This window comes from Dermacentor silvarum, chromosome 2 (genome assembly GCF_013339745.2).
Source record: "Dermacentor silvarum isolate Dsil-2018 chromosome 2, BIME_Dsil_1.4, whole genome shotgun sequence".
Taxonomy (NCBI): Eukaryota; Metazoa; Arthropoda; class Arachnida; order Ixodida; family Ixodidae; genus Dermacentor; species Dermacentor silvarum.
The window spans coordinates 198,116,602-198,129,525 of record NC_051155.1 but is presented as its reverse complement, the minus strand read 5'-3'; the positions used below and the strand labels follow the sequence as shown (position 1 = coordinate 198,129,525).

At 47.6% G+C, this 12,924-nt stretch overlaps 1 protein-coding gene across 1 annotated transcript in view; it reads left to right on the top strand.

The window, feature by feature from the left end:
* Positions 1-11,154, top strand: part of LOC119442424 (uncharacterized) — a 204,871-nt gene extending 193,717 nt beyond the window's left edge. The window contains 5 exon segments of the mRNA XM_037707301.2: positions 1,653-4,300; positions 6,293-6,349; positions 6,351-6,606; positions 7,593-7,700; positions 9,285-11,154. Of these exon segments, the coding sequence (XP_037563229.2) occupies positions 1,653-4,300; positions 6,293-6,349; positions 6,351-6,606; positions 7,593-7,700; positions 9,285-9,442 (3,227 nt within the window). The 3' untranslated portion in view covers positions 9,443-11,154.
* Positions 11,155-12,924: the final 1,770 nt, after the last annotated feature.

Here is a 12,924-nt window from a genome sequence, read left to right as displayed (position 1 = left end):
CTGGCTCATTAATGTCGTCTCACTTCCTGAACACGAGGCGTTGTGGTCACATTTTGTAAGCATATACTTCAGTGCCTATGAGAGCAAGTGATTTGCTCAGCTTCTCGCCATCTATACTTTCTATTCAAGATGAAACTTTCCACTCCTTTGGCAAAGTCTACCAACTATTGTGTCTCGCTGTCGCGAAAGCTTAAAGTATTTGTCATTTATGACACAGTGGGGTTCCCTTGTGTGCCCTCGGTTCGGGGCGGCGCGCAACCGAGTCTTGAACGTCTCAGCGGCCGCGCGACCGCCGTCTCTGACATCCGACATCCGCCCTGGAAGGACGTGCACTTCCGGGCGCGCCGCATTTCCCCCTTAGGACAGCCCAGAGAAGGAAGGCTCGTGGCTTTGGCGGCGCCTAAGGTCATTGCCACGCGTGGGAGCAACGTGAGTACGTGTACGCGAGCAACACGATCTCTCTGCGATCGCGTTGATGGGCCGCGTCTGCATCTTGGCGACGAGCAGCCGTGACCGATGAGCAGGGACGAAAGCGCCGCGTGCGTGTCTGTGTGTGCGCCCGCGTGTGTCAAGCTCGCGCTCGGGGGAGAGCACATGTAGGCTATGGCGATGCCTCGCTTCTGTCGTCAGAAACGACCGCCGTTCCCCCGCCATCGTTGCCGTATGGCACTTCTTTCTTCTTAGTGGTCGCGTGCAGTCGAGTGTCCTGTTGAGCCATCTGTTTTCTGTTTCTCCTTCGAGTACCTGCCGCTTGAAGACTATGGGTGAGGCGACAGGTGTTTGCTGCAGCATATCTTCGCTACAGGATCGGCGAGTGCTCTTAGACCGCGAGGTTGTCTCTTGAGAAAAGAAAAGTCATTCGACGTTCCTCCAAATAATACTCTCACTGAAATTCGCTGTTATATATATATATATATATATATATATATATATGTGTGTGTGTGTGTGTGTGTGTGTGTGTGTGTGTGTGTGTGTGTGTGTGTGGGTGTGTGTAAGCTGTATTCCTTCTTAAGGTATCTAGCCAGGAACTGCATTAGTATAACTTCATGTAAAATTTTAGCCTGTAAATGTGCACATAATTGCATATAATTATCTGGTAAAATTTGAGCTGTCTCTTCGTTCAGTTAAAGAACCTTCATAGCACGTGCTCTTGTTTGAAATAACCATTTAAGACTTAGTATACACTGGAGAAATGTGCGTTCGTCATCGCTGTCTATCATGCCGGTCTGTCCTTCTCATGACAGACACTATATTAAAGCAGGAAACGTTGTCTCAAGTACAAAAGTATACTTCAAATAAGCCTTCTCTACGTACGATGTCTTCACGAATGTGTGATTTCAAAAATATTATGATCGTGATTACTAGCGAGTATTGGGGTTTTATTACAAGCATAGAACGAATCGAGAAAGACCAACGACTTGCCTCTTTTTTTGGTTGCCATTAGCCGCAAACAAGTTTCGCAGACAGAAACCAGAGAATCGTGAAGGTCCCCCTGCAATGTTTCTCGGGACACCCTTCGCGCTATGTAATAAGAGATTCCATTAATAATGCTCGCTATAAATGTGAAACGCGATGATAACCACTTCTTGCGAACGTTATAAGATTGATTACGCAAGCGTCGCTCACATGTTTCTCTTTGTTTCATTGTTCAGAAACACCCAGCCCGTTCCGGGAGAGGGAGGAGAAGTCCCGGACCCCGGACTCGGAAGACCCCATGAGCTCTGACGAGGGCGGCGGTGGAGGCTTCCCGTCCCTGCTGCTGCGGCGGCTGCCGCCCGACGGCCACGAGTTTCCAACCGCGTACAGTGAACCGTCGCTGCCCAAGGCGCCGCCACCACCGTCCGCTGCTATCAGCGCTCCCAACTCCCAGGAAGACGCGCTGCCCCTCAAAAAGCCCATGCACGTCTACGAGGACTCCGGCATTTTCTCGGACGACCCGCTGTCCTCGCTTTCCGCTTCCGAAGGGGAAGAAAAGACGAAGGTTACGGCGACCAAGTCGCCCAAGGAGTGCTGCAGTCGACAGGGTGACGGGCGAGCCGCCGCCGCCGGCGAAGAAGCTCCCTGGACCAACGGCGTCGACAAGGACTCCACGTCGTCGCCACCACCACCCGCAATGATCGCGGCCGAGCCGCTGCCTGCTGGCGCGGCATCCAAGGAGGACACCAAGTGCCTTCCGGCGACGTTCGCGTCGACGCCCCTGCCCACGCCGGCGGCCCAGTACAGCTCCCCTCTCATCCCGGACAGGAGGGCCTCGGCCGAGGCCACGCAGAAGAGATACTCCGGCATGCTTGCCTCCATGCTGGAGACGACGAAGTTTGGCACCAAGCTCAAGGGGCTCGTCATCCCCGACAAACCCAAGGCGCCTGCGACGGTGGCCAAGACGCTGCCGGTGATTGTGAGCAACTCAGTTGTGCCAGCGTCCAACAAAATGGTCCCTGCCCTGGAGGACAGCAAGCCTAGGAGGGACAGCAAGCACTCTCCGCCATCGCCGAAACACACTACCTTGCTCGCCGATCCTCCGTGGAAGACGAAAGAGGTGGCCGAGGTTCCCAAGTACTCGCCAGCGTTCAAGCGCCGATCTCTCCAGGTGTCAAAGTCCTGCGATGTGTCTCCCGTGCGCGGCGGCTCCCAGAATGCCTTCCAATTCTCTCTAACGCACAGCAAGCCCGTGACGCCAGTCCTGCCGGAAACGCCCGTCATGTCTCCGCCTCCGCTGAGCTACACGTCGTCCGGAAGCAGGTCAAGGTCTAACAGCAGCTCCTCTACCTTCTCCAATCCTTCCAGTAGCGGATGTTCATTGGAAATAGCCAAGAAAAGCCGGGCCGATTCATTCGCAATGAGTGATAGTGAGCAAAAGCAAATGCCCACTGTCGTTTCTGAAACGCCAGTTGCAAATGGTAAACCTTACGGGCAGTCGCCGCTGCTGGAGCGATATCTCTCTAGTTCCACCTATGATGAAAAGAACGCCGAGGCAAAAGTGTCGAGGCAAAACAGCGTAAAAAGCGTTTCGTCCACCGATTCACGAAGTGATGTAAAGACAATTACAAATGGTCATGACGGGCCCAGTGCAAAGTACAATTCAGAGCGGAGAAGTTCGGCTGAAATTCAGCGGAAAAATTCCCTCGGCTCCGCGGACGTTGTAATTCAGGAGGCGACAGCACCAACGGTCAGCGCATCTAGCAGCCCTCCTCAAGTGCAGCGGTTAGCCACGGCTGAAACAAAATGCGATGAAAGCAGGAAGGCGGCGAGGACATGGGAGACCACCTCACTCAAGGACGCCAAGACGAAGTTCCGTTCGATGGACGACCGTAGCTGGAACTCGCAGTTCAGGCGAAACTCTTGCGAGCAGCCAGTGTACTCTACGAGAGTGAACAGTGTCGCTAGCCTTAACGCGGACCAGAGGACACGGTCTCTGGACCTGAAGGAAAGTCCCAGCGAAGCGTGGCAAAAGAGCGTTAGAGCCAGTCAGCTTGGTCAACAGAAAACGGTGCTCAAGAAAACAGTCGACAGCGCAGACAGTGCGAAGAGCTTCAAAGCTCTGGCTCAGAAGTGGGAGCAGAGGTCCCAGGACGCACAAGGGAGTGTCCCACAAGCACCGAGGAAAGACATAGTCGTTACAAATGGCAAGAGCCATCCGCCGGTGGCTCCCAAGCCGCACGAATATAATAGGCAAAGCCAGTACATTGTTGCTAACGGAAAGGCGTCCCCATCGACATCAGCCGAGTACTCTCCTTCCGTGCAACTACGCTCCCAAAAATATTCTCTCTCGAGACCCGCATCGATGTACGAGGAGAGAGACAAACCGCGCCTGAGTACTGATTGGCCAGAGTCACATCCTTCGTCTTATCTTCGAACCAAGGTGGACAAGCCATCTAGTGCGACTTACAGAAGCAGCAAGAACTGCTCGTCATCGCTCAGCGTAAACGACATCAAAAAGGCGTTCGAAACCGAAGCGGCGAAGGTGCCTCCGCGAACCCTGGCCTCTCTCCGAGCCATGCGGTCCGAACAACAGCTTCCCCTTCCCGAGCACCGGCGGTTCTCCTCGATCGACTCGAACGATTCAGGCAACAGCACAGCTTCGAGGGAACAGTACTCTTCCATGACGTCCCTGGCCTCCACTAGCAGTCTCATTTCGCCCCAGGAACTTCAGCAACTGATCGACGAGGCAAACCAATCGCTGGACGAAGCTGGCGCCTCTGGACATGACATTCACGTCGTCATCCTCCACAAGGACTCGCCAACAAGCGGACTTGGGGTTACCCTTGCAGGTGGCTCCGACTACGAAACGAAAGAAATTACGGTGAGTGGTTCGTAGCAAAGTCGTTAGGCACTCGATATTCTGGTTAAAAGAATGTTTCAGAAAGAGTGGTTAATGTGGCATTCGTATGATTTCGTGGCACTTAATCTTGTAGCCTCGTGTCGTTTGGCTGTGTATGATTGCTGCGAAAAACATTTTTGATAACGTTCTGTCAGAGTAGCGACACTATTTCTCATATCTTCATCTCCAAAAAGGTGGAAAAAAGAAAAAAGAAAAAAAACAGACTTGTGACGCTCATTTATTGAACCTTGATATTCGGTTATTACATTTATTTCACGTAATATTGTAACTTTTTATAGCACTAATCAAGCTCATCTATTTTTTCGTAAGTTAATGTATATACCGGGTGTTTGATGTAACGTGCCTTAACTTGAACCAATCGTTAAACAAAGTAGACCAAGGTCACCAGCGGCATACAATTCGCAGGCTATGTATTTTGCAATAAACTTATGGCTTAAAAATAAACACTGGCCACAGTCCAAGTAATTTTTGTAATGTAAAGGGACGCTTGTCCAAACTTGCTAGTTTTTTTTTTTGTTTTTTTTTTTTGCTAGCGTTCCTAATTCTTCCGGCAACGTATTTTGAAAACTCATGAACATGGCAAACGTTCTCACTTTCATGACCACAACAGCACTCGATAGAAGTGGAGTGGCGTATTACGTACAGAAACCTATTCGTATATGCCACTTCCAGTTGAAGCCCGTGAATTAATGTATTATGTGTCGCTGGAGATTTGTTGTTATGTTGAACTATCTTTCTGGGTCAATTTAATATAACAATGACTGTTTCGCTTTCTCACTGTCGAATTAACTGCTTATCCGCAGAACAGTGGGTAGACACTCGTGTTATCTAGCTTAATCCGGATATCCGACTTAGACATGATTAAATTAACTAGCTAACTGCACTATACAAAAATAATCTGACTAGACAGAGTGTCACAGGTATACGGATACTCGAAGTGATGACCAGTGTTTTGAACATTTTTATTTTTATTTTAAATGTCGGAAAATGGAAGGTTGGTCTCAGCGCGCTTGAACATGGGCTACGTCTCGTTAAGTGGCTTCTCTTCTCCGGGGCCCTACAATTAGCCTGAAATCTGCTGTTTTCTTTTAATCTTTGGTTGGTTCAAATTATGTGAAACACCCTGTATATTCCTCCCGATCGGGCGCTACGCGAATTCATGATAACGTGAAGTGATAGATATTGATATTCGAAAAGTGCCACATGTATCTTGAGGCACCACCGATTGGACCTCTGCACCAAACTTCTGCAGTATGCGCAAGCTGTTTCAATGAAATGCATTCGAAAGTAGGCACTCTTGTATTCACTGTTGGTACCAATATATGCATAATCATGTAATAGTCCTCACGCCCTTTCTTTTCATTTTTTTTCATAGTAATTGTACACATCAGGAAATTAAATTTCAGCGGTTGCCTGGCGTTCTCCAAGTATGCTACAAAAGTAATTCTTGCCCCTCCGTCTGACGCTTTTCAAATAGTTCAAGCGTGGTGAGGAAAGCTGCAGCCTCACCGTAAAAGTGAAAAATACAAAAATTACTCACCTATTATTGAAATCATTTTGTAAACGGAGAAAAATATGTGCATCTTATGTTTCGTGATTTATTGTTTCAATACGCAAGACCAGAGAAGCGCTCACTCGCCCTACATTGTCGGTCCTGGAGCGTGGAGAGTGCCTAACATGCGAGAAACCGAAAACGCTTGCGGAATCCCCAGGGAGGGTTGGCAAAAAACGCTGCGCTTTAATATTTGAATCATTTGTAGGAAATATATGTGTCGCACGCACTAAGCAAGCGTTAGCGCCTGTGGCGTGTATCTGTGTGTCTCAGAGTCCTTGCGGGTGTGCCCTTGCGCTAAATCATGTCATTAAGTAAGCACTAACTAGCCCAACAACATGTCCTTCCATGCAATCAAGGGTTGATAGACTGAACTGTGTTGCTAAACATAAATCATGCAGGTCCACAAGGTAATCGCCGGGGGGCTGGCCGACCGGGACGGGCGAATCAGGAAGGCCTGACCGAATCCTATCCATCAACGGCAAGACAATGAAGAACGTGACGCACAAGGACGCCATCGACATCCTCAAGTCGCCGAGGCAGGAAGTGGTGCTGGTCATCTCGCGGGACGGCCGCCAGTCCGTGCGGACGACGCCCAACATCAGCCGAGCCTCCAGCCTGTCTTCCGTCCTCGACGTGGTCGACGAGCCCGAGGTCTCTGCCTCCGCGTCGCCTGTGACCGAGGCCCAGCAGAGCCCCACGCCTGCGAAGCACGGTGAGCTGCCATACCCCGCAGGGCATAATTTTGTAAACCCTAAAATGCCCAGACGCAGTTCCGCAGCAAGGAAAATTAGAACTTGGTCAATTTTATTTCTCGCCATGGGGAGTATACATTTCCGCAAAAGAACAACAATGAAGGGCTTTTTGGGTAACTGATAACTTAATTAGCGGAGTAATTAAGTAATAATTGGATTCCTGAAGTATTCGCAAATTAAAACTCACTCCAGCGTATTGAAATCGCTACTATCGGCTGTGCATAAATCAGAATTTTGAAGCGTCAATACAGCGTAGCGTATATTATGCAGGGGTCATGGCAGCGTTGACCCTGTCATGCCCCGTAGAAATAGAACTGATTGAAGCTGCATTAGTTAATTATTCTGCCACCATACCAAGAAAGCCACCCTTACCGTGATAGGAAGCTTGGTAAGCCAGCTAGGCAAGTCGCAAAGACGAACGACGGGATGCCAACACCACCCGGGAGTTCCTGCTAACCATGACCTAATTGGTTCTGACAGCCTCTGCATGGCCTTAGTTAATTCTAAATGAGCCAAACACTGAATCTATTGGGTTTGGAGAACTTTTACTGTATGAGCCAAAACTGCCCGAAGTCGAAAAAAAAGATATGCTTGGAATTCGTGACGTCACAATGACGTTCTCGCGCTGGGATTTCGGTGCGACATCCAAGAAATGGAATGGTGACCTTCACTTTATGCTCTAATTATCAACTCCGTGCGGTGAGATTAACTAAAATATAGTTTTCATAAAGGACTCTATCAGTATAATCTGATATAGTGTCTCTCTTTAATGTCCCTGGCTATTGAGAACCACAGGCAAAGGTTGAATTTCTGCCACGTTTCTTGTGCAGATTGGCTCATCCTTCGACACTAAGCCCAAGTCACTCACGTTGTTCGCAACTGTTATGCGTACATTGCTTATCGCTTTATTTGCATTATGTCTAATTTCTCCTATTTCTTGCTGCAGAAAAAATCGTTCTTGTGAAGGACGGCCTTGGCTTGGGATTCACCCTGGAAGGTGGCAAAGATTCTCCGCTCGGGGACAAGCCGCTAGTCGTCAAGAGGATCTTTAGAGGTGTGTGCCTCGAACTTCCTGCATGATATTCATGAGGATGAGAATAATCGACCTGCTGCACGTTAAAAAGATATGATGATCTGTTTCCGAAACCCATCCAAGAGTGGCGCAGCGGCTCATGCATGCTGCGGCTCAATACTAAGCTGCAACTTAAAGTTTGAATACCCGCTCCAGGATTCGTATTTAATGGTCGCCGAAAATAAGAATGCCATGGTTCTGAGGTTTGGGCAAACAATAAATGACCCATCGTTGTATAAATGGTTGCAGCGTTTACCGTCAACGTTCGGAAAAAGTGGCGAAGCTGCAACACATTTTCTCGCAAAGTTCACTCTTACATTTCATACCACGCACAGGAAGCTTCTCTCACATTGTTTGTATATAACGTGCACGGCAGATGTATCCCGGCGACGTCGGCCGCATTTCGACGGGGCCAAATGCGAGAACGCCGATGTAGCGTGCATTTGATGCACCTTAAGGAAACTCGGGTTGTCAAAATTAATTAGGACTCTTCCACTATAGCGTGCCTCATAATCTAATCTTGGTTTTGGCACGTCAGGCCTCAGAATTAATTGTGTACGGCATGTTTTTCAGACGAGTTGACTGCAGACAGCGTTTCTCACATGCACGTATCACATCGTAAAAAGGTTGACTCATTGTTTTTGCTCCCGTATCACTGCGACCTGGTGCTATAGAGTGAAATGAACGTTTAGAAGCATGCTCCAATGCTCGAGACTGCTCGAGACTGAGCCCATAACATGTGTAGTAAGAGGGCCTTGTTGGTAGTTCATACAAGAATAAAGACCAAAGAAAACACGACCATGTTCATCGCTGTGTGTGTCTAGCCATGTCTTCTTTGGTATCTGTTTTTATATGCGCTATTGCTCAAAGCCGACGGCACTCTGACGGGGATGCACACCTGGCGCAGGGGCACTGACATGGTTGCACTCATGATTAACAAATGGCAGCTGTAGTTTCATCTGCAGAGCCTTATTTTTGCTAACTTGAGTACAGTTTGCAAACTGGAAGTCACACAGTTCGGTGCGACTGATTGCGGAAGCCCTGAAAGCGAAGCGTCGTAGTCTTGATTGGCGGTTACCCTCAGCGGTCAAGTTCAGCCATGGTGCTCTGCGGATGTGTGCTTTGCATTCTGGGATGTCAGTGTGCTTAAGCTTGGATGAAGGCGTTATGACCTGCCGAAAATGAGTTGAGCAATGTTTCTTTCTGAAACATTTGGGAATTTTTAATTGGGCGTGCTGCGCCGGACGCACTGACCCACCGGACTCCGCCAAGAGGTTGCAGAGAGTGCCCCTGTCTGTATTCTGCCGGTATTCTATTCCAATACGACTCTTATCCTTTTTACTTCTTTCCCCTCGATAGGTTACCCAATCCTGCGCTGTCCCAGCTGATTTCCCTTTTCCTCGACCTATGGATGCCTCTTTGCTCTCTATTGCGTGGGGATTACAGCCACCGCATGCGAATTTCGGCTGGCGTAATCCGTTATCTTGAATGAGCGAATGCAACTGACACACTGAGATGGGTTCGTGCGCCCCATCCTTATTCCGCATTCTTTCTCACTCCTTGCAGGGGGCGCTGCCGAGCGGGACGGGCGCCTCCTGGTGGGCGATGAACTTGTCTCCATCAACGCTCAACCCGTGTGCCTGATGACGCGTACCGAGGCCTGGAATTTCCTCAAGAAACTACCCGACGGACCGCTCACCCTGCAAGTCGTCCGCCGGGCCTGATGAACGACGAACGCCTGTTGTGCGCTGCCAACTTGTACAAACGTGACTTTCTTTTTTTTTTTTTGTGGTGCGCCTCGTCATCGCAAAGAACCGTCGGACTTTCGTCGCCCTTTGCAAGACGTGCTCTGACACAGCAGGTCGCCGTGTTGAAAGTGTGCGAGGACGAGCAACTGGTCTGGTCCAAGAACCGCCGTGTCTTCTGCACAGACACTACTACACAGCGAAGGCTTCTCGCCCTACCGTACATGACCGTGCAAAGTTCGGTTTGTTGTTAGCATGCGACCGGACATAGCGATCGTAATTGGCAAGCTTGCGAACGCGTACGGTATTACACATGGCTTCACGTGATACCGCCTATGAACTGAACAGTCTGGAAAAGCTACCGGCGGCGATGATTGTATTGCTGTGCTGTTTCTGCATCTTGACTCGCTCCTTCAGCGCATCTTTCTTCGGGAACGTATATTTTCTAACCACAGGTGCCATCACGCACAATGTTATGTTTCCTTATCATTTTTTTTTCAGTTTGCTCTTTAGAACTGTGCCGGTCTTTGCATTTAAAAGGGGGTTGTTTCTGGGAGATTCGCCTCGTTTATAGAAGTGATGGATTGGCCTTGCCTCCTGTTCATTGCACAGAAAGGTATCGCGACTTGGGCAGCAGAGAGGAACTTGGGGAAGACCAAATCTCTTCTTTTCCACTGTAGTTCTTTCGCTTGCGCCTTCATACAGCTTGTGCCTCGTATGTTGTGCTGCATGACACAGCCAACTGTAAGATAGTAATATATATCCCTAACGCTTTAGCCTCGCCCACCACTGCCATGACTCGAATGGCATGTTGTTTTTGCTTTTGTTCGGCAGCAGTTCGGAGGCGACAAGCCACAAAAGGGCGTATTTTTTGTGCGATTATTGCCACAGATGCCAGGCAGTCACTGGCTTAACGTGGTTGATGTTGCTAAAGCATGACAGTGGTGCAGAATGCTCTTATATATTTCGTGTACGCAAAGCCAACAGGGTGCTTCGATCAAAGTGCCAATATGACAAGATGCAGGAGACAGCGTACGTTTTTTCTGACATGTCTACTGAAATTTAACGGAAGAGCTACTTTGGTGACTTCTGTCTGCCACAAAACCGAAGTCAGTGCCCGGTGTAGAAATGTTTTCTTTCTTTATGCAAATATTAAGTATATCTTCCGAAAGGTGAAGTTTAAGAAGTATTTTGTCAAGCAATATAACAAATCTAGCTGTGAAGCATAAAAAAACGCCTATTTATATATGTACTAGGAGAGTCGTATGAATTATTTTTGTAATATATATTTTCTTTATCCTAGAGCTGCGTCAAAAACGCACTTATTTTTTACGTTTCTAAGCCGACTAGTGCCTTAGAACAATGGCTACAACTGACAATCGCACAAGCTTCTTTTCTTTTTGACGGTGGTAAGAAGTACTCTTATTACGTTCGATCGAACACACAAACACACGTCGCATTTCTAACGATTTTCTATATACGATATGATAGTTTTTGACACTCCTAAATCAAAGCGGATCGTATTCACGCCTTACATCATATTTCTTTTTCTATTACACATCTGCCCTCTCTGTTTCATGCTTCGGTCGAACAACCGGTAAACGTCATTGTGCAGTAACAACCTACATTTCTTTTGTGTATGAGCGACTGTAAATCAGTTGTGGTAAATAAACTTCAGTGAAGCCTGTTGATACTTCTTTCTTTTCGTCTTTCAATGCCCACTGCTCAGAACGAGTTTGCTCAGATGGACAAGGAAACTGAGCATCCACTACTGTTTGCCGTCAATATTATTTCTTCAATACTCATGGTAGGCTGGAAACGTAAGGGGAATAACCTTCTGCATGCAATATGTTATCAGGCATCCACGAATATAACGTGAAATTTGCGATGGACTAATGAAAAAAAGATGCTGTCGTGGTTCAGCGCCAGCATCTGCGCCAGCAGTGTAATATGTTTAAGAAAGCCAAGATTAGTCCTCATAGGAGCTCTCAGCTGTAATTGTGAAGGTAAAGGATGCATTGGTAGTTAGAAACACATATTCACACCGCAGGTCAACTTGATTTAGTAAGCTTAATAGAAGTTGACTTCTCCTTCTCCTCATAGCTAACTCTATATACTGATTACCATGTACCGACGATAATCTTTGAGTAGCCTGCTTACATTCGAACAGCCGTACATTTCATATAAATTCCCAAAATCGTCCAAACCTCGATAGGTAAGTCTGCGTGCAGTAAAAATATGCAGCCACGGTTTGAATGGCGCTTTGTGCAATTGTCTTTGTAAAACGGCTGTGTAGTTCTTAATTTCTAGATTTGCTGGCCTGACTCGCGAAAACACCCAGTTTCTTAAATGTGTCAGCATTTGTGCGCTTAGGTTTCAGCCTGGGCTCGTTTTTAAGTTGCGGCGCAGAGAGATCAGAAAAGTGTCCACAGCATGCAGGTCCCCAGTGAGACAGGAGTCAGGTGAACTCTCTCAAAAGTTATCTTGCAGCAGAACGGTGTTTTCTCTACCGCATCTTTGGAAACAACACGGATTCGAGGCGCGCATCTCATTCGCATCACGGAAGGCAGTTTTTGGAGCACAAGGAATACTAAACCCAGAACGGCGACCTTTCGGTCTTGTCCACACTATACATCCAGATTTTACAGTGAGTTTGGCGATTCATCGCCAGTGTTGTCTAATTGCGCTCGAAATAAAACGAACTCTAAAGAAAAACATTCGTGACTTCCATTTTCGAGAATTTCTGCAAGCGTAGCGTGAATACACCGGACGCAGGAGGAGCTGCGGCATGGTTGACCAGTGCGTTCCAATCTGTGGATCACAAGCAGCAAGGTGTTCGCATCAGTTTCTTTCTTTCTTTCTTTTTCTTTTCTTTTTTTTTTTTTTGCCAAGGGCTGCGCACTTTGCACCGACACTCAGACTATACGGACTCCTGAAAGCCGAGTCTGCATGAATGCTGCGGTCTGAAATTGGGGCAGTTTTCGACGTTGATTTTTGTTTTCTTTCTTTCTTCCGTTCTTTGTCTAATTCTTTCTTTTTTTTTTGCACAATGAATACGCAAGAAAAAATTAAGCCGTCATTCTTCTTTACCTGATGGTTTCTAGCCCAACTATAGTTAACCCTTGCTGTAACACTAAAGTTAAATTTAAGCGGGGCTTGTTTAGCTTAATTATAGCCCACCGTGAAAACTTTCCGATTGCCGGGGGAGGGGAAATTAGATGGTTGCTAGGTGATATAGCAGGTGTCTATTTTTATTTGGAACAGTTTTGAGAAGAAACTGTCATATCTTGGATCCTGCTGTTTTTACTGATAGGCTACGTAGCAAGGCGAACATAAACGGCAAAACAATTCTCGATAATTACTTGCTAATTACCTAAAATTAGGCTTGCTAGAAATAGACTCGCTAATTAACTAAAATGTACGAATTGACTTTTCAATTACTAACTTTAGGGCACCCGTAT